General features: G+C 48.1%; 1 protein-coding gene across 1 annotated transcript in view; it reads right to left on the reverse strand.

Moving 5' to 3' along the window:
• LOC146009866 (uncharacterized) overlaps window positions 1-20,179 on the reverse strand; it is a 235,403-nt gene extending 215,224 nt beyond the window's left edge. Inside the window, exons 1-3 of the mRNA XM_083150429.1 lie at window positions 20,054-20,179; window positions 19,190-19,339; window positions 17,266-17,457 (exon numbers count right to left, since the gene is read on the reverse strand). Coding sequence (XP_083006555.1) covers window positions 17,266-17,457; window positions 19,190-19,267 — 270 coding nt within the window. The 5' untranslated portion in view covers window positions 19,268-19,339; window positions 20,054-20,179. The remainder of the gene's footprint in view (window positions 1-17,265; window positions 17,458-19,189; window positions 19,340-20,053) is intronic.
• Between the last annotated feature and the right edge of the window lie 2,692 nt (window positions 20,180-22,871).

Below are 22,871 nucleotides of genomic sequence, written 5' to 3' on the forward strand. Positions count from 1 at the left end.
CACTCAGAGCAGGGAAATGGTCTTTCATCTGTGTAATTCACCTCCTGTTTAACAAGAGCTAAATTATTGGTAAAATAATTGCCATGTTCAGAAATGTTGGTTTCACCGCTATGATCTATACTATGTGCAGCAATATGCGAGTTAGCAGGAGAACATTCCTCAATAACAGATGGATCAGTTGATATATCAGCACTGTAAAATGCTGGATGCAGATTTAGGGTGATGTTATTTTCGTCTGTATATTCTCCTTGTATATTGTTCTGATCTTCTAATTTAAAGTCTGGAGACCAAAGAAGATGTCCGTCCGATGTAGTCCATGTATTATATCCATCTGGTGGAAATAAAATAGTTAGTTAGTTAATCAAGCATCCATAAAGCAAAGGAATCATTAATCAATAATCAGTAAATTTTATTTAAAACATGGCATTCCCAGTTAGAGATGGGAGGCACAACCAGCGGACAGCTTACGCGGAGCGGCCATGATTGTGTAGATCACTCCCAATACATACATGGGGGCCTTTATCTGGCTCAACGGTCCATATTGTGATTGACTATAATTTTGGACTTGGTGGTCTCAACGTGGAAACGATCGTTATGTAGAAGAACACAAGTAACTGTTAGGTGAGCAACAAAGATGGGGAGAAGGGTTTATAATAGAGCTAGGAAGGTCCATCAGATCTGGGGGGGGGGGGGCACCTGAGATAAGTTCCAGAATCTGAGGCCTTCTAGGAGAAGTCTCAAGTGAAGGTTGAGGCTAGACGAACAATCTCGTTGGGAAGATGGCCCTCATCCAATAGGATTGTAGTAGGGAAGGAGGACGTATGGAGCCATGGAGGAGACAGGTTATACAGGGATTTCTAGACATGACGAGGAACGACAGGCTACAGCCCAGAAAGCAGGACTGATGAGGAAGGTTCTGGAACGTTTAGTGTTGGGACGGACTGGCCACTCTGGGAAACAGGGGAGAGGGGGGCCTTGCAGTAGAACGCAAGAGAAGACTGATTTAGTCTTACCTGGGGCACACTTTAGTATAATGTATGTTATATTATTTTATTTAAAACATAACTTTTAATTTCAGTTCCTTAAAAGGTGGGGTGACGTTTGTCACTTTGGTCTGCACCTTGTGGTTATGAGATGCAGGTCTGTCAATAGTTCACAATTTACAAACGTTACACACAGATATCTGTCTTTTTCAGATGTAGTTCTGTATATTGAGATGCAGATAATGTTCATCATTCATTAAACACAGAAAACAATTTTCTCCAATATCAATATTACAGCGATCCTTTTGCTTTTATTTTATACTAGGTGATTCATCGCGCCCTACGGGCGCTCTTCACACCGTCGTAAGGGGCTGCGCCCCCTTAATTTGTGAACATTTGTATATGAGAAAGACGGTTAGAATTGTATGTAAGATGCCTGTATTGCAACTTGAGTTATAGGTGAAATGTGTTAAATAGAGAGCATATGAAGGGGGTGTGTATTGTTTTGTTGAATTAAAAAGCGGTTACAGAGTAAGATGTACATTGATAGTGTGGATGGTACAGTGACATTTGTGGGTGTGGGGGGGGGGGGCTGTGTGTGCATGTTGTTTCGGTGTGTGTGTGCAATAGTATAGTAGGGTGTTTCTGAGTCAGCGGCTCCCCACTGGCGGAGGTCACGACACAGGAAAACAGGAGGCTGGGTAGTGATAGGGGTGTGTGGACATTGGGGGACTAAAGAGGAGGGTGGGAGATACTGTGCAGCTTCTGCCAGTGGGTGAGGGTCCAGCGTGGCAGTACAGGATGGTGGCCCTTAGTCAGTGTCTCCTCCTACTGGGTGGGAGTTCGGGTGCATGAGAGCAGGAGGCTGGGCTATGAGGCATGATAGGGGCATGTGGGCAAAACAGCGTCAGCGACTCCCCAGTGGTGGAAGTTACGGTTCAGGAGAGCAGGAAGCTGGGTAGTGATAAGGGTGTGTGAGTATACAGGGGACTAAAGAGGGGCTTAGGGGTGCCGAGAATTGCGGGAGGGGCGCGAGGGGTGCCGTGAATCAAGGGAGAGGGCGGGGGGTCCGCAAAGCGTGGGAGGGGGCGTGAATTGCGCGAGGGGGGGTTGCGAATCGCGGGAGGGGGGTGCGCGGGGGGTCCGTGAATTGCGGGAGGGTGGGCACGGGGCGCGATGAATCACCTAGTTGGTTATATATTCTTGTAGAAGGATGGTAGGATGTTGCTGTCATTCAGAAAGCATTTACATAAACAGTAATAGTAGCAGTAAAAGATCTGACTTAAAACACCTACAGTAAAACAGAACAGGTGTTATATATTATAAAAAGAATTGGTTGATGATGTGTAGGTTGTCGTGCACATAGTTCATAGTTGTCACTGAAAAAAAATTGCTACAAGAAAAAATCAACACAGAAAGTTCAACACATGTAAATGTTGACATAAGTGTGGCACTTCATCGGTGTCCATGTCGACACATGAGAATGAATATGAAAACATTCAAAAAAAGAAAAATAAATCTTCAAAAACTCATGTCAACCTTTTTCATTGTCGACCATAGCCGTGCCAGTGTTTTGCATGTGCCATTTAATCCTGGGGTTGCCGTGAATCGCACGCAGGGGTGGGGAGGGAGGAGGGAGGAGGTGAGGGGTGTCTGCGAATCACGGGAGGAGGGGTCGTGGGTGGATGCCGTGAATTGCGGGAGGGGGGGTCGCGGGGGGGGGGTTGTGGGTGCCGCGAATTGTGGGAGGGGGGGCGCGGGGGTTGCAGTGAATCCCGGGAGGGTGGGTTGCGGGGGCGGGGGGTTGCCGCAATGACAGGAGGGGGGGTCAGGGGTGGGGCACCGTGAACCGCAGGAGGGGGGCCCGGGTTATTGGCGCGAATCGTGGAAGGGGGGGTCGCGGGGTGCCGCGAATCGCAGGAGGGGGGGGGGGTGTCACGGGGTGGGGCCGCGAATCGCGGGGGGTGTGCTGCAAGTCGCGGGAGGGAGGTCGCGGGGGGTGCCGCAAATCACCACAAGAAAAAATCAACACAGAAAGGTCAACACATGTAAATGTTGACATACGTGTGGCACTTCATTGGTGTCCATGTCGACACATGAGAATGAATATGAAAACATTGAAAAAGTGAAAAATAAATCTTGTCAACCTTCAAAAAAACATTCAAAAAAAGAAAAATAAATCTTCAAAAACTCATGTCAACCTTTTTCATTGTCGACCATAGCCGTGCCAGTGTTTTGCATGTGCCATTTAATCCTGGGGTTGCCGTGAATCGCGCGCAGGGGTGGGGAGGGAGGAGGTGAGGGGTGTCCGCGAATCACGGGAGGAGGGGTCGTGGGTGGATGCCGTGAATTGCGGGAGGGGGGGGTCGCGGGGGGGGGTGTGGGTGCCGCGAATTTTGGGAGGGGGGGCGCGGGGGGTTGCAGTGAATCGCGGGAGGGTGGGTCGCGGGGGCGGGGGGTTGCCGCAATGACAGGAGGGGGGGTCAGGGGTGGGGAATCGCGGTAGGGGGGGTCACCGTGAACCGCGGGAGGGGGGGCCCGGGGGTTTGGCGCGAATCGTGGGAGGGGGGGTCGCGGGGTGCCGCGAATCGCAGGAGCCGGTGTCACGGGGTGGGTCCGCGAATCGCGGGAGTCACCGGGGGTGCCGCGAATTGCGGGGGGTGTGCTGCAAATCGCGGGAGGGGGGTCGCAGGGGGTGCCGCGAATCGCCACAAGAAAAAATCAACACAGAAAGTTCAACACATGTAAATGTTGACATAAGTGTGGCACTTCATCGGTGTCCATGTCGACACATGAGAATGAATATGAAAACATTCAAAAAAAGAAAAATAAATCTTCAAAAACTCATGTCAACCTTTTTCATTGTCGACCATAGCCGTGCCAGTGTTTTGCATGCGCCATTTAATCCTGGGGTTGCCGTGAATCGCGCGCGGGGGGGGGGGGGGGAGGTGAGGGGTGTCTGCGAATCACGGGAGGAGGGGTCGTGGGTGGATGCCGTGAATTGCGGGAGGGGGGGGTCGCGGGGGGGTGTGGGTGCCGCGAATTGTGGGAGGGGGGGGGGGGGCGCGGGGGGTTGCAGTGAATCCCGGGAGGGTGGGTCGCGGGGGGTTGCCGCAATGACAGGAGGGGGGGTCAGGGGTGGGGAATCGCGGTAGGGGGGGTCGTGGGGGGCACCGTGAACCGCAGGAGGGGGGCCCGGGTTATTGGCGCGAATCGTGGAAGGGGGGGTCGCGGGGTGCCGCGAATCGCAGGAGGGGGGGGTGTCACGGGGTGGGGCCGCGAATCGCGGGGGGTGTGCTGCAAGTCGCGGGAGGGAGGTCGCGGGGGGTGCCGCAAATCACCACAAGAAAAAATCAACACAGAAAGGTCAACACATGTAAATGTTGACATAAGTGTGGCACTTCATTGTTCATTGGTGTCCATGTCGACACATGAGAATGAATATGAAAACATTGAAAAAGTGAAAAATAAATCTTGTCAACCTTTTTCATTGTCGACCATAGCCATGTCAGTGTTTTGCATGTGCCATTTAATCGTGGGGATGCCGTGAATGGGGGGGGGGGGGGGGGGGAGGTGCATACCTCCCAACATGACCCTCTCCAGGAGGGACGCATTGCTCTGTTTCTGGACTTTCTTCTTAATTTATGGATTACCATCACCTGTGCTTAAACACCTTTCTTATCAATTACCCTGTTTAAAACAGGTGATGACAATCATAAATTAAGATGGAAGTCCACAGCCCAGCGTTACAGCTCCAGACACACTTTGAGTGACAGATGTAGCCAAATATATAAGAGATAGCATCTGTGTCTGGCAATTCCTGTTTGCTTCCCACCTTGATTTGGCCTTAAATTAAATTTACTGACACACACCTGATTTCAGAGAGTTTTTTTTGAGAAAGGTACATAGGAAGCTGAAATTGTGTGTTTTTGTTTCACCGCCCTCCTCTTCTGCTTTCTAGCATCTTAAGCAAGTATAAGATGCCGGATGAGAGAGAGGCAGGGCGGTGTTTCCATACACTAGTTTAGAATAGGAGCACAGGGTTGGCTTCTGCTTGTCAATGATGAGTGCCTCGCTGTGGAGAATAAGAGGGCGGGGATTGCCTATATCCCTATCAATTCAGAGAAGATTCAGAGATATCTGTCAAGCGTGACTGTTCTGCTGTCAGATATCAGCCTATGTTGCTTCAAATATCTGAGGAGAGACCGTCTCTTTTGACAATCTCAGAAAGAAATGATAGGTGGAGATGGCTGTTTCTGCTGTTCTGAAATTGCCCTTCGCTGTCTCTGTTACAAATGTCTCGCAGAGACCAGTTTTAGGTTTTGACCGAATGAGAGAACCGCCGAAAATTTAGAATATTTTCAAGGAAGAAGGTCAGATTTTGGTGATTGTATCAGATATCTCATAGTGTGTATGCAAACATTTCTTTACAATTTCGATCTTTAAGGAAAAAATGATGGCAGTAAATATAATTCCAAGAATGCTGATTTATTCTCGTCACAGCGTGATAATATAACTCCTTTGCTGAATATTGTCGCTGCATGGTGTTATTTTTGACTAGGAGGCTGTTCTATTTGTAACTGTTTCATTTGTTGCCCAATACATGTATGTACATTGTATCACAGTTATTCCTTTCATGCACTTAAGCTTTGAAGTATTTCAGGCGCAAAGAGATTTCATTTGTCTCAATTGCTGTCAATCGATTGCCCTGTGTGTGCACAAACCACTTAACTATACAAATTTGGACATCTGTGTCATATCCCTTATTTGTTTTAACGTTCAACCACTTTGCACGAGAAAAATATTAAACACCTTCTATTTACAAACAGTGCTAGAAGACATACAGCACTAAATCTACGTTTGGTTTCACTGTGTGGTTGTGTGCATATCCGCACCAACCCACAGGGCGGTATTCAATGAGCCAGAATCGCCAAGTTTTATGGCGATTCTGTGTTTGTTTCGTGTCTGACGGTGATTTTTGGAGCTACAAATGCGAATCACCCTATTCAATGAGCTGTAATCGCCGATGACGACCGGTGAATGAAGCACCAATCGCCAAATGTTATTCTCTACAAATCGCCGTTTTTTGTCTCTAGGATTTTTCATGGGGAATCGACGGTAGTTGAGGGGAATCGCCAAAAGTGTATTCAATGAGAAGGTGGCGATTCCTTTTTCTTGTTTCATATCGCCGTTCCTCACCGAGTGTCCCTCGTCATCTTTTTCTGGTGAACTTTTATAGGAACATGTGAAATAATTGGTTTTAAGGGTTCTATTTAACTATGCAAGTCTTATGTATTATTATTTGCTGCCCTTGTGTGATGTCATGGTCGTAGAAGTGCTATACAAATATATATTTAATTTTTTCAGGTATTTTTTTTTTCACCCACAAAGCACTGCTCGTACCCATGGTGCACCTCACTTACCCATGATTCTCCTCCCCACCTCACTCCTTCGTTTGGCCATTGAGCAGATTACCCAGCGTTTGCCGTCTGCTGTATGGGAAGCGTTTGTCCAGGGTAATTTGCATTTTTCTGGCATTTTTCTGCAATTTTTTAACCAACTGACTACATTAATGAGGCTGTATAGGGAAGCGCCGGTTTGGCTGAGAATCGCCGTTAGGGGCGGCGATTCTCAGCCACGTTGAATAGGGTGACTCGGCGACTCCAGACGAATCCCCATGCATGGTGATTCACAGCAAAAAAACAGCGATTGGCAGGCGAATGTAAAATCTGAATCACTGTGACCAACGATTCAGGACATTGAATACCGCCCATAGTGTACACTTGTAGTCAAGCAGTTAGCGGGGGGGGGGGGGGGGGGGGGGGGGTACAGTGGCAACAAAACAGATACAATATATGCATATGCGGGGTTTTGAGTAGCGGTAACTGCCACCTATTACAGACCGCTTCAAGCGGTGTTGGATGCAGCCGGCAGGAGAATGGTGGGTTAGCTTGGGACATCTGTGGAAGACGGCTTCTCACTCCATGTGTGATAGCCGATACCCAGAAGTGACGCGCGTTTCGCTCGGGGAGAGCTTGGTCACACAGAATCGAGTGTGGGTTACTCACCTGGGTTGATATCTGTAGGGATTTCCTCCTCCTTACACTGGATGTCACCCATCACATATGTCTCTACTTCTTTCTTTATATCTTCAGACTTTATATCAATTAATTTTCCACTCTAAATAACCCACAAAAAATAATGTGTGATTTTTTTAACCAAGTAAATAGTATAATATATCCAGCCTTAATATTAGTCCAATCTCCATCCTAAATAATCCATATAATAACAAACTCTGATTTCATTCAGATTAATCAGTATAATATCAGGGTATAGGACATACAGCTTGTGTACAGATCATATACAGACAGTTACATTGGTATATTGGTGAGACCCTAAATCCCACCTACCTGATCCTCCTGTGGTGTCCTGTGATTCTCCTCTGTACAATCCTGGGAATACAGAGGACGGGGACATCTCTCTGGGGTATTCCTGTTACTGGGCCCATCTGTAGGAGACACGCAGTGACTGAGGACATTGTATATATGTGATTATCCTGGGAATACAGAGGACGGGGACATCTCTCTGGGGTATTCCTGTTACTGGGCCCATCTGTAGGAGACACGCAGTGACTGAGGACATTGTATATATGTGATTATCCTGGGAATACAGAGGACGGGGACATCTCTCTGGGGTATTCCAGTTACTGGCCCCATCTGTAGGAGACACACAGTGACTGAGGACATGGTATATATGTGATTATCCTGGGAATACAGAGGACGGGGACATCTCTCTGGGGTATTCCTGTTACTGGGCCCATCTGTAGGAGACACACAGTGACTGAGGACATGGTATATATGTGATTATCCTGGGAATACAGAGGACAGAGACATCTGTCTGGGGTATTCCTGTTACTGGGCCCATCTGTAGGAGACACACAGTGACTGAGGACATGGTATATATGTGATTATCCTGGGAATACAGAGGACGGGGACATCTCTCTGGGGTATTCCTGTTACTGGTCCCATCTGTAGGAGACACGCAGTGACTGAGGACATTGTATATATGTGATTATCCTGGGAATACAGAGGACGGGGACATCTCTCTGGGGTATTCCTGTTACTGGGCCCATCTGTAGGAGACACGCAGTGACTGAGGACATGGTATATATGTGATTATCCTGGGAATACAGAGGACGGGGACATCTCTCTGGGGTATCTCTGTTACTGGCCCCATCTGTAGGAGACACACAGTGACTGAGGACATTGTATATATGTGATTATCCTGGGAATACAGAGGACGGGGACATCTCTCTGGGGTATCTCTGTTACTGGGCCCATCTGTAGGACACACACAGTGACTGAGGACATTGTATATATGTGATTATCCTGGGAATACAGAGGACGGGGACATCTCTCTGGGGTATTCCTGTTACTGGGCCCATCTGTAGGAGACACACAGTGACTGAGGACATGGTATATATGTGATTATCCTGGGAATACAGAGGACGGGGACATCTCTCTGGGGTATTCCTGTTACTGGGCCCAACTGTAGGAGACACACAGTGACTGAGGACATTGTATATATGTGATTATCCTGGGAATACAGAGGACGGGGACATCTCTCTGGGGTATTCCTGTTACTGGCCCATCTGTAGGAGACACGCAGTGACTGAGTACATTGTATATATGTGATTATCCTGGGAATACAGAGGACGGGGACATCTTTCTGGGGTATTCATGTTACTGGGCCCATCTGTAGGAGACACGCAGTGACTTAGGACATGGTATATATGTGATTATCCTGGGAATACAGAGGAGAGGGACATCTCTCTGGGGTATTCCTGTTACTGGGCCCATCTGTAGGAGACACACAGTGACTGAGGACATGGTATATATGTGATTATCCTGGGAATACAGAGGACGGGGACATCTCTCTGGGGTATTCCTGTTACTGGGCCCATCTGTAGGAGACACACAGTGACTGAGGACATTGTATATATGTGATTATCCTGGGAATACAGAGGACGGGGACATCTCTCTGGGGTATTCCTGTTACTGGCCCATCTGTAGGAGACACGCAGTGACTGAGTACATTGTATATATGTGATTATCCTGGGAATACAGAGGACGGGGACATCTTTCTGGGGTATTCATGTTACTGGGCCCATCTGTAGGAGACACGCAGTGACTTAGGACATGGTATATATGTGATTATCCTGGGAATACAGAGGACGGGGACATCTCTCTGGGGTATTCCAGTTACTGGCCCCATCTGTAGGAGACACGCAGTGACTGAGGACATGGTATATATGTGATTATCCTGGGAATACAGAGGACGGGGACATCTCTCTGGGGTATTCCTGTTACTGGGCCCATCTGTAGGAGACACACAGTGACTGAGGACATTGTATATATGTGATTATCCTGGGAATACAGAGGACGGGCACATCTCTCTGGGGTATTCCTATTACTGGGCCCATCTGTAGGAGACACACAGTGACTGAGGACATTGTATATATGTGATTATCCTGGGAATACAGAGGACGGGGACATCTCTCTGGGGTATTCCTGTTACTGGGCCCATCTGTAGGAGACACGCAGTGACTGAGGACATTGTATATATGTGATTATCCTGGGAATACAGAGGACGGGGACATCTCTCTGGGGTATTCCTGTTACTGGGCCCATCTGTAGGAGACACACAGTGACTGAGGACATTGTATATATGTGATTATCCTGGGAATACAGAGGACGGGGACATCTCTCTGGGGTATCTCTGTTACTGGCCCATCTGTAGGAGACACGCAGTGACTGAGGACATTGTATATATGTGATTATCCTGGGAATACAGAGGACGGGGACATCTCTCTGGGGTATTCCAGTTACTGGCCCCATCTGTAGGAGACACGCAGTGACTGAGGACATGGTATATATGTGATTATCCTGGGGATACAGAGGACGGGGACATCTCTCTGGGGTATTCCTGTTACTGGGCCCATCTGTAGGAGACACACAGTGACTGAGGACATTGTATATATGTGATTATCCTGGGAATACAGAGGACGGGGACATCTCTCTGGGGTATCTCTGTTACTGGCCCATCTGTAGGAGACATGCAGTGACTGAGTACATTGTATATATGTGATTATCCTGGGAATACAGAGGACGGGGACATCTCTCTGGGGTATTCCAGTTACTGGCCCCATCTGTAGGAGACACGCAGTGACTGAGGACATGGTATATATGTGATTATCCTGGGAATACAGAGGACGGGGACATCTCTCTGGGGTAATCCTGTTACTGGGCCCATCTGTAGGAGACACGCAGTGACTGAGGACATGGTATATATGTGATTATCCTGGGAATACAGAGGACGGGGACATCTCTCTGGGGTATTCCTGTTACTGGCCCATCTGTAGGAGACACACAGTGACTGAGGACATTGTATATATGTGATTATCCTGGGAATACAGAGGACGGGTACATCTCTCTGGGGTATCTCTGTTACTGGGCCCATCTGTAGGAGACACGCAGTGACTGAGTACATTGTATATATGTGATTATCCTGGGAATACAGAGGACGGGGACATCTCTCTGGGGTATTCCTGTTACTGGGCCCATCTGTAGGAGACACGCAGTGACTGAGTACATGGTATATATGTGATTATCCTGGGAATACAGAGGACGGGGACATCTCTCTGGGGTATTCCTGTTACTGGGCCCATCTGTAGGAGACACACAGTGACTGAGTACATTGTATATATGTGATTATCCTGGGAATACAGAGGTTGGGGACATCTCTCTGGGGTATTCCTGTTACTGGGCCCATCTGTAGGAGACACGCAGTGACTGAGGACATGGTATATATGTGATTATCCTGGGAATACAGAAGACTGGGACATCTCTCTGGGGTATTCCTGTTACTGGGCCCATCTGTAGGAGACACGCAGTGACTGAGTACATTGTATATATGTGATTATCCTGGGAATACAGAGGACGGGGACATCTCTCTGGGGTATTCCTGTTACTGGGCCCATCTGTAGGAGACACGCAGTGACTGAGGACATTGTATATATGTGATTATCCTGGGAATACAGAGGACGGGGACATCTCTCTGGGGTATTCCTGTTACTGGGCCCATCTGTAGGAGACACGCAGTGACTGAGGACATGGTATATATGTGATTATCCTGGGAATACAGAGGACGGGGACATCTCTCTGGGGTATTCCTGTTACTGGCCCATCTGTAGGAGACACGCAGTGACTGAGTACATTGTATATATATGTGATTATCCTGGAAATACAGAGGACGGGGACATCTCTCTGGGGTATTCCTGTTACTGGGTCCATCTGTAGGAGACACGCAGTGACTGAGGACATTGTATATATGTGATTATCCTGGGAATGCAGAGGACGGGGACATCTCTCTGGGGTATTCCTGTTACTGGGCCCATCTGTAGGAGACACACAGTGACTGAGGACATTGTATGTATGTGATTATCCTGGGAATACAGAGTACGGGGACATCTCTCTGGGGTATTCCTGTTACTGGCCCATCTGTAGGAGACACGCAGTGACTGAGGACATTGTATATATGTGATTATCCTGGGAATACAGAGGACGGGGACATCTCTCTGGGGTATTCCTGTTACTGGGCCCATCTGTAGGAGACACACAGTGACTGAGGACATTGTATATATGTGATTATCCTGGGAATACAGAGGACGGGGACATCTCTCTGGGGTATCTCTGTTACTGGGCCCATCTGTAGGAGACACGCAGTGACTGAGGACTTTGTATATATTTGATTATCCTGGGAATACAGAGGACGGGGACATCTCTCTGGGGTATCTCTGTTACTGGGCCCATCTGTAGGAGACACGCAGTGACTGAGTACATTGTATATATGTGATTATCCTGGGAATACAGAGGACAGGGACATCTCTCTGGGGTATTCCTGTTACTGGGCCCATCTGTAGGAGACAGGCAGTGACTGAGGACATTGTATATATGTGATTATCCTGGGAATACAGAGGACCGGGACATCTCTCTGGGGTATTCCTGTTACTGGGCCCATCTGTAGGACACACACAGTGACTGAGGACATTGTATATATGTGATTATCCTGGGAATACAGAGGACGGGGACATCTCTCTGGGGTATTCCTGTTACTGGGCCATCTGTAGGAGACACGCAGTGACTGAGGACATTGTATATATGTGATTATCCTGGGAATACAAAGGACGGGGACATCTCTCTGGGGTATTCCTGTTACTGGGCCCATCTGTAGGAGACACGCAGTGACTGATGACATGGTATATATGTGATTATCCTGGGAATACAGAGGACGGGGACATCTCTCTGGGGTATTCCTGTTACTGGGCCCATCTGTAGGAGACACGCAGTGACTGAGGACATTGTATATATGTGATTATCCTGGGAATACAGAGGACGGGGACATCTCTCTGGGGTATTCCTGTTACTGGGCCCATCTGTAGGAGACACGCAGTGACTGATGACATGGTATATATGTGATTATCCTGGGAATACAGAGGACGGGGACATCTCTCTGGGGTATTCCTGTTACTGGGCCCATCTGTAGGAGACACGCAGTGACTGAGGACATTGTATATATGTGATTATCCTGGGAATACAGAGGACGGGGACATCTCTCTGGGGTATTCCTGTTACTGGGCCCATCTGTAGGAGACACGCAGTGACTGAGTACATTGTATACATGTGATTATCCTGGGAATACAGAGGACGGGGACATCTCTCTGGGGTATTCCTGTTACTGGGCCCATCTGTAGGAGACACGCAGTGACTGAGGACATTGTATATATGTGATTATCCTGGGAATACAGAGGACGGGGACATCTCTCTGGGGTATCTCTTTTACTGGGCCCATCTGTAGGAGACACACAGTGACTGAGGACATTGTATATATGTGATTATCCTGGGAATACAGAGGACAGGGACATCTCTCTGGGGTATTCCTGTTACTGGGCCCATCTGTAGGAGACACGCAGTGACTGAGGACATTGTATACATGTGATTATCCTGGGAATACAGAGGACGGGGACATCTCTCTGGGGTATTCCTGTTACTGGGCCCATCTGTAGGAGACACACAGTGACTGAGGACATGGTATATATGTGATTATCCTGGGAATACAGAGGACGGGACATCTCTCTGGGGTATTCCTGTTACTGGGCCCATCTGTAGGAGACACGCAGTGACCGAGGACATTGTATATATGTGATTATCCTGGGAATACAGAGGACGGGGACATCTCTCTGGGGTATTCCTGTTACTGGGCCCATCTGTAGGAGACACGCAGTGACTGAGGACATTGTATATATGTGATTATCCTGGGAATACAGAGGACGGGGACATCTCTCTGGGGTATTCCTGTTACTGGGCCCATCTGTAGGAGACACGCAGTGACTGAGTACATTGTATACATGTGATTATCCTGGGAATACAGAGGACGGGGACATCTCTCTGGGGTATTCCTGTTACTGGGCCCATCTGTAGGAGACACGCAGTGACTGAGGACATTGTATATATGTGATTATCCTGGGAATACAGAGGACGGGGACATCTCTCTGGGGTATCTCTTTTACTGGGCCCATCTGTAGGAGACACACAGTGACTGAGGACATTGTATATATGTGATTATCCTGGGAATACAGAGGACAGGGACATCTCTCTGGGGTATTCCTGTTACTGGGCCCATCTGTAGGAGACACGCAGTGACTGAGGACATTGTATACATGTGATTATCCTGGGAATACAGAGGACGGGGACATCTCTCTGGGGTATTCCTGTTACTGGGCCCATCTGTAGGAGACACACAGTGACTGAGGACATGGTATATATGTGATTATCCTGGGAATACAGAGGACGGGACATCTCTCTGGGGTATTCCTGTTACTGGGCCCATCTGTAGGAGACACACAGTGACTGAGGACATTGTATGTATGTGATTATCCTGGGAATACACAGTACGGGGACATCTCTCTGGGGTATTCCTGTTACTGGCCCATCTGTAGGAGACACGCAGTGACTGAGGACATTGTATATATGTGATTATCCTGGGAATACAGAGGACGGGGACATCTCTCTGGGGTATTCCTGTTACTGGGCCCATCTGTAGGAGACACACAGTGACTGAGGACATTGTATATATGTGATTATCCTGGGAATACAGAGGACGGGGACATCTCTCTGGGGTATCTCTGTTACTGGGCCCATCTGTAGGAGACACGCAGTGACTGAGGACTTTGTATATATTTGATTATCCTGGGAATACAGAGGACGGGGACATCTCTCTGGGGTATCTCTGTTACTGGGCCCATCTGTAGGAGACACGCAGTGACTGAGTACATTGTATATATGTGATTATCCTGGGAATACAGAGGACGGGGACATCTCTCTGGGGTATTCCTGTTACTGGGCCCATCTGTAGGAGACAGGCAGTGACTGAGGACATTGTATATATGTGATTATCCTGGGAATACAGAGGACCGGGACATCTCTCTGGGGTATTCCTGTTACTGGGCCCATCTGTAGGACACACACAGTGACTGAGGACATTGTATATATGTGATTATCCTGGGAATACAGAGGACGGGGACATCTCTCTGGGGTATTCCTGTTACTGGGCCATCTGTAGGAGACACGCAGTGACTGAGGACATTGTATATATGTGATTATCCTGGGAATACAAAGGACGGGGACATCTCTCTGGGGTATTCCTGTTACTGGGCCCATCTGTAGGAGACACGCAGTGACTGATGACATGGTATATATGTGATTATCCTGGGAATACAGAGGACGGGGACATCTCTCTGGGGTATTCCTGTTACTGGGCCCATCTGTAGGAGACACGCAGTGACTGAGGACATTGTATATATGTGATTATCCTGGGAATACAGAGGACGGGGACATCTCTCTGGGGTATTCCTGTTACTGGGCCCATCTGTAGGAGACACGCAGTGACTGATGACATGGTATATATGTGATTATCCTGGGAATACAGAGGACGGGGACATCTCTCTGGGGTATTCCTGTTACTGGGCCCATCTGTAGGAGACACGCAGTGACTGAGGACATTGTATATATGTGATTATCCTGGGAATACAGAGGACGGGGACATCTCTCTGGGGTATTCCTGTTACTGGGCCCATCTGTAGGAGACACGCAGTGACTGAGTACATTGTATACATGTGATTATCCTGGGAATACAGAGGACGGGGACATCTCTCTGGGGTATTCCTGTTACTGGGCCCATCTGTAGGAGACACGCAGTGACTGAGGACATTGTATATATGTGATTATCCTGGGAATACAGAGGACGGGGACATCTCTCTGGGGTATCTCTTTTACTGGGCCCATCTGTAGGAGACACACAGTGACTGAGGACATTGTATATATGTGATTATCCTGGGAATACAGAGGACAGGGACATCTCTCTGGGGTATTCCTGTTACTGGGCCCATCTGTAGAAGACACGCAGTGACTGAGGACATTGTATACATGTGATTATCCTGGGAATACAGAGGACGGGGACATCTCTCTGGGGTATTCCTGTTACTGGGCCCATCTGTAGGAGACACACAGTGACTGAGGACATGGTATATATGTGATTATCCTGGGAATACAGAGGACGGGACATCTCTCTGGGGTATTCCTGTTACTGGGCCCATCTGTAGGAGACACGCAGTGACCGAGGACATTGTATATATGTGATTATCAGATGCTGTGTATCTAGGTGGACCCATAGCTGCTCTCTCCATTACACTACATGACAGTCTCCTCTTACCCAGTGATGTGAGGGGTCGGTGATTCTCCATCATCACGTCCTTGTACAGACCCCTGTGTTCCTCTATATACTCCCCCTCCTGCATGGAGAGATAGACAGTGACATCCTGACACCTTATAGGCACCTGACACACATAATGGTACAGTCATCACCCAGACACATCCCCGGTGTTACTGTATAATGTCCTATTCCCAGCAGTCACCTTTCCGGTCACATCCCCCGGTGTTACTGTATAACGTCCCATTCCCAGCAGTCACCTCTCAGGTCACATCCCCGGGTGTTACTGTATAACGTCCCATTCCCAGCAGTCACCTCTCCGGTCACATACCTCAGTGTTACTGTATAACGTCCCATCCCCATAAGTCACCTCTCAGGTCACATCCCCCGGTGTTACTGTATAACCTCCAGTTCCCAGCCGTCACCTCTCCTGTCACATCCCCCGGTGTTACTGTATAATGTCCAATTTCCAGCCGCCACCTCTACAGTCACATCCCCCGGTGTTACTGTATAACGTCCCATTCCCAGCAGTTATCTCTCCGGTCACATCCCCCGGTGTTACTGTATAATGTCCAATTCCCAGCAGTCACCTCTACAGTCACATCCCCCGGTGTTACTGTATAACGTCCCATTCCCAGCAGTTATCTCTCCGGTCACATCCCCCGGTGTTAATGTATAACCTCCCATTCCCAGCAGTCACCTCTCCGGTCACATCCCCCGGTGTTACTGTATAACGACCCATTCCCAGCAGTCACCTCTCCGGCCACATCCCCCGGTGTTACTGTATAACGTCCCATTCCCAGCAGTCACCTCTCCGGTCACATCCCCAGTGTTACTGTATAAGGCCCCATTCCCAGCAGTCACCTCTCCGGTCACATCCACCGGTGTTACTGTATAACGTCCCTTTCCCAGCAGTCACCTCCCCCAGTGTTACTGTATAACGTCCCATTCCCAGCAGTCACCTCTCCGGTCAGATCCCCCGGTGTTACTGTATAACGTCCCTTTCTCAGCAGTCACCTCTAAGGTCACATCCCCCGGTGTTACTGTATAACGTCCCATTCCCAGCAGTCACCTCTATGGTCACATCCCCCAGTGTTACTGTATAACGTCCCATTCCCAGCAGTCACCTCTCTGGTCACATCCCCCGGTGTTACCGTATAACGTCCCATTCCTAGGGGTCACCTCTCCGGTCACATCCCCCGGTGTTACTGTATAACGTCCCATTCCCAGCAGTCACCTCTCCGGTCACATCCCCCGGTGTTACTGTATAACATCCCATTCCCAGCAGTCACCTCTCCGGTCACATCCCCCGGTGTTACTGTATAACGCCCCATTCCCAGCAGTCACCTCTCCGGTCTCATCCCCTGGTGTTACTGTATAATGTCCCATTCCCAGCAGTCACCTCTACGGTCACATCCCCGGTGTTACAGTATACCGTCCCATTCCCAGCAGTCACCTCTCCAGTCAGCAGCTGAATGATCTTGTTGGTGAGTTCCAGGATCTTCTGGTCATTGTGCCTCTCATGTATCAGTGAGTGAGGTGGAGGCACCGTGATGGGGCTCTGGGTCCTGCTCAGTCCTCCTGACAGACGGGGACGACTGCTGGGTGTCTCACCCTCGCCGGATGTCTTCTTCACTACTGTGTAACCCTGTGTATTAGGGGAATCAACAAAACATTATATACACTCCCAGATCTCGTCACCTCCCTGTATTATTACTATAGATATAAGTGATGTCACTGTCACCTCCCCGGTCACGTCCCTGAATTATTACTATAGATATAAGTGAGGTCACTGTCACCTCCCCGGTCACGTCCCTGTATTATTACTATAGATATAAGTGAGGTCACTGTCACCTCCCCGGTCACATCCCTGTATTATTACTATAGATATAAGTGAGGTCACTGTCACCTCCCCGGTCACGTCCCTGTATTATTACTATAGATATAAGTGATGTCACTGTCACCTCCCCGGTCACGTCCCTGTATTTTTACTATAGATATAAGTGATGTCACTGTCACCTCCCCGGTCACATCCCTGTATTATTACTATAGATATAAGTGATGTCACTGTCACCTCCCCGGTCACGTCCCTGTGTTATTACTATAGATATAAGTGATGTCACTGTCACCTCCCCTGTCACGTCCCTGTATTATTACTATAGATATAACTGATGTCACTGTCACCTCCCCGGTCATGTCCCTGTATTATTACTATAGATATAAGTGATGTCACTGTCACCTCCCCGGTCACATCCCTGTATTATTACTATAGATATAAGTGATGTCACTGTCACCTCCCCGGTCATGTCCCTGTATTATTACTATAGCTAAAAGTGATGTCACTGTCACCTCCCTGTATTATTACTATAGATATAAGTGATGTCACTGTCACCTCCCCGGTCACGTCCCTGTGTTATTACTATAGATATAAGTGATGTCACTGTCACCTCCCCGGTCACGTCCCTGTATTACTATAGATATAAGTGATGTCACTGTCACCTCCCTGTATTATTACTATAGATATAAGTGATGTCACTGTCACCTCCCTGTATTATTACTATAGATATAAGTGATGTCACTGTCACCTCCCCGGTCACATCCCTGTATTATTACTATAGATATAAGCGATGTCACTGTCACCTCCCCGGTCACGTCCCTGTATTATTACTATAGATATAAGTGATGTCACTGTCACCTCCCCAGTCACCTCCCTGTATTATTACTGTAGATATAAGTGATGTCACTGTCACCTCACCGGTCACGTCCCTGTATTTTTACTATAGATATAAGTGATGTCACTGTCACCTCCCCGGTCACGTCCCTGTATTTTTACTATAGATATAAGTGATGTCACTGTCACCTCCCCGGTCACGTCCCTGTATTATTTCTATAGATATAAGTGATGTCACCGTCACCTCCCCGGTCACGTCCCTGTATTATTACTATAGATATAAGTGATGTCACTGTCACCTCCCCGGTCACATCCCTGTATTATTACTATAGATATAAGTGATGTCACTGTCACCTCCCCGGTCACATCCCTGTATTATTACTATAGATATAAGTGATGTCACTGTCACCTCCCCGGTCACGTCCCTGTATTATTACTATAGATATAAGTAAGGTCACCGTCACCTCCCCGGTCACGTCCCTGTATTATTACTATAGATATAAGTGATGTCACCTCCCTGTATTATTACTATAGATATAAGTGATGTCACAGTCACCTCCCCGGTCACGTCCCTGTATTATTACTATAGATATAAGTGATGTCACCTCCCCGGTCACCTCCCTGTATTATTACTATAGATATAAGTGATGTCACCTCCCCGGTCACGTCCCTGTATTATTACTGTAGATATAAGTGATGTCACTGTCACCTCCCCGGTCAGCAGGTAGATGATCTCCAGGGTGATAGTTATTATCCTCTCAGTCCTGGGACTCCTGTCCGTGTCCATCCTCAGGGAATCAGTGAGAATACAGAACGTGTGACGTGTAATAAAGACTCCGGTTCCTCACAGCTGGAGCGCCTAGGAATAAATATAATACATATAACACGTCACAGAGAGCACATGTAACACCGATATGTAACACGGAGTAGCCAGTAAGTCTCCCTGTATAATAATAACAATAACAGGACACCACAGGCTGCTCCCCCTGTATAATAATAACAACAACAACAGGACACCACAGGCTGCTCCCCCTGTATAACTATAACAACAACAGGGCACCACAGGCTGCTCCCCCTGTATAATAACAGGACACCACAGGCATCTCCCCCTGTATAATAATAATAATAATAATAATAACAACAACAACAATAGTACACAACAGGCTGCTCCCCCTGTACAATAATAACAGAACGCCACAGGCTGCTCCCCCTGTATAATAATAACAGTACACCACTGGCTGCTCCCCCTGTATAATAATAACAGGACACCACAGGCTGCTCCCCCTGTATAATAATAACAGGACACCACAGGCTGCTCCCCCTGTATAATAATAATATCAGGACACCACAGGCTGCTCCCCCTGTATAATAATAATATCAGGACACCACAGGCTGCTCCCCCTGTATAACAACAATAATAATAAGACACAGCAGGCTGCTCTCCCTGTATAATAATAATAATAACAACAGGACACCACAGGCTGCTCCCCCTGTATTATAACAACAGGACACCACAGGCTGCTCCCCCTGTATAATAATAACAGGACACTACAGGCTGCTCCCCCTGAATTACCCGATGTCTCCTTTCTACGACGACTGAAGATGTGACCCGGATGTTGTTATGGGGTACAGGGGGCGAGGCGTAAACCGGATATAACGTTAGACGCTCAAGCTAGTTGGAACGCACAGACCGTAAACGTCTATAGCACGTTCCCCAGTGTGACGTCATTACGCACGTACACAGCGCCCTCTGCTGCAGCAGCTGCCGGATGCCACCAGGGGGAGAGCGCGTGACAGAGGGGTGTCCTTGGACTCCGGGAACATGGCCGCCGCTCTCCTGTACTGAGGACACCTCTGTTCTTTGAACCTGCAGCTGGTAACGCCGGGGCTATGGTGTAGTAAAGTACTGGGCAGAGAAGGGTGCAATGCTTCAGTAACCATAGTAACTGAGCAGGGGCCGTGTCACCTATGGCTCCTGTTACGTTTAATTGTTATTGATATTGTTATTGTTTAGTGAAATCCGGCCTAGAAATAGGCAAATAGCAAATATTATTATTGGCAAGTTATTAGGGGTCTACCAATAGTCTTCTTTACTAAGACCCTGAGGGGGACAATATATAATGACATTGAGAAATCCTCTCTCAGACACCGAGGAGCCAGTATCAGTTACATCAGTGGTTCTCAACCTCGGTCCCCACAGTGCACGTCCAGGTCACCGGGCAGGGGCACAGGTGCACCGAGGTTGAGAACCACTGAGTTAAATCCTAATCCCTCATGTGCATTAATCAAGGCTGAATTAACAAAGACATTTTTAAATTGACATTTGTATTATTTATTTATTTATATACATTTTTTTTTACTTTACAAAAAGCACAAGCTGTGTGTGTGTGTGTGTGTCCATGTATATGTGTGTGTGTGTGTGTGTGTGTGTGTCCATGTATATGTGTGTGTGTGTGTGTGTCCATGTATGTGTGTGTGTGTGTCCATGTATATGTGTGTGTGTGTCCATGTATGTGTGTGTGTCCATGTGTGTGTGTGTGTGTGTGTGTGTGTGTCCATGTATGTGTGTGTGTGTGTCCATGTATGTGTGTGTGTGTCCATGTATGTGTGTGTGTGTGTGTGTGTGTGTGTGTCCATGTATGTGTAACCTCTATCATTTCACTGTCACCTCCCAAAATATACTATAAGGGAGTCTTGATATATTAAAAATTAAAAGTTAAGTTTTACATTTTGTTTGTGCGCTCCCACTAACAGTCCCTTTTTCTCTCTTTTTATTCATACCTCCCAACTTTTGAAGTTGGGAGGTTGGGACGTTCGCGCGTTCCCGAAAAGGGGGCGTGGCCTCACGGGGTGACGCGAACTCCGGTCACGCCCCCGTTTTCGCCGCTCGTCGGCGCTGAATAGACGCTGTGCGCATGCGCGCAGCGTCTATTCTCGGCAAGCTGGGGGGCTCCCAACTGTCCCCCCCACCGCGGGACAATGGCGGCCCCGGGCGGGACGCGGGAACGTCCCCGAATATCGGGACGTTCCCGCGGTAAGCGTGACAGTTGGGAGGTATGTTTATATCATGTTCTCCCCTGACTGTTGGGAACTGCACCCCCATTACTGGGGATTCTAATCCTTCTCATCATTACCATAAGATTTTCAGTGTGCAGGTACACCTCTAGCTCCTGAGAGGAGAACCATTCCCATATTTTAAAAGATCACAGGTGGCATCAGAGGCGGAACTACCATTGGTGCAGCAGGTGCATTGCACCGGGGCCCCTGAAGACTAAGGGGCCCACTTCTGCCACCCACTGCTATGTGGCATATTATGAATATGGTTTGGAGTGGAAGAGGAGGGCCCAAAAATGTAGTTTTGCACCTGGGCCAACCACTCGTAAGTTCCGACACTGGGTGGCATAGTATCCATACCTCCCTGACCCTCTCCAGGAGGACACAATGCTCTGCTCCTGCACTTCCCTCTTAATGTATAATTGCCAGCACCTGTGGTGAAGCACCTGTCTTATTAACCTGTTAAACACAGTTGCTGGCAATCATATATTAAGAGGGAAGTCCAGGAGCAGAGCAATGTGTCCCTCAGGTTGGGAGGTATGCATGACCCTCTCCAGGAGAGACACATTTCTCTGCTCTAGCACTTCCCTCTTAATATAAGATTGCCGTCACCTATGGTGAAACACCTTTCTTATTAATAAACCTGTTCATAAACAGGTGCTGGCAATCACACATTAAGAGGAAAGTCCAGGAGCAGAGCATTGTGTCCTCCTTGCATGGGTCATGTTGGGAGGTATGTGTGTGTGTGGCGGAATATATACTGACAAACAACACAGAACATATGTCAGTATATATTTCAGTTATAAAATGCGGTCTGGTGATATCTTCATATTAATCTTTAAATCATGCGAACAAAAAAGAATCTATTTTGCCAATGATTAGCTCTGTACTAACAAGTACATGGACGGCAATATACCCGTGATCTCCAATTGAGGCTTGGCTGTGGGACGCAAACAGGAAGTGTCCCGTCCCAGTCTAATAATGGACATGGCTATAATAATGAGGCTTGACCCGCATGATGCGGTAACATCAATATGGAGCCCAAAATGGAGGCTATATGAGAACGAGGCCAGACCCGCATGACGCGGCCATGGACACAAAGTGTGCGAGTATGTGACTCGTCAAAGGAGGCTGTGTGAAATCGAGGCCTGACCCACATGACGCGCAAGCTTGCGCAAAGCGGGAATCGCTGCCGTAAAAGGCGGGAGTGTATCACCAGTAGAATACTTCTCCTGAGGAAGCCGCTGAGGGGCGCTAAGGCGGAGAAACGCATTGAGAGGGGACACAAAGGCTGCTCAAAACATCTAGCTGACGAACCATTCTCGGATATGACCGAG

The sequence above is a fragment of the Crinia signifera genome, chromosome 6 (genome assembly GCF_055691185.1).
Source record: "Crinia signifera chromosome 6, ASM5569118v1, whole genome shotgun sequence".
NCBI lineage: Eukaryota > Metazoa > Chordata > Amphibia > Anura > Myobatrachidae > Crinia > Crinia signifera.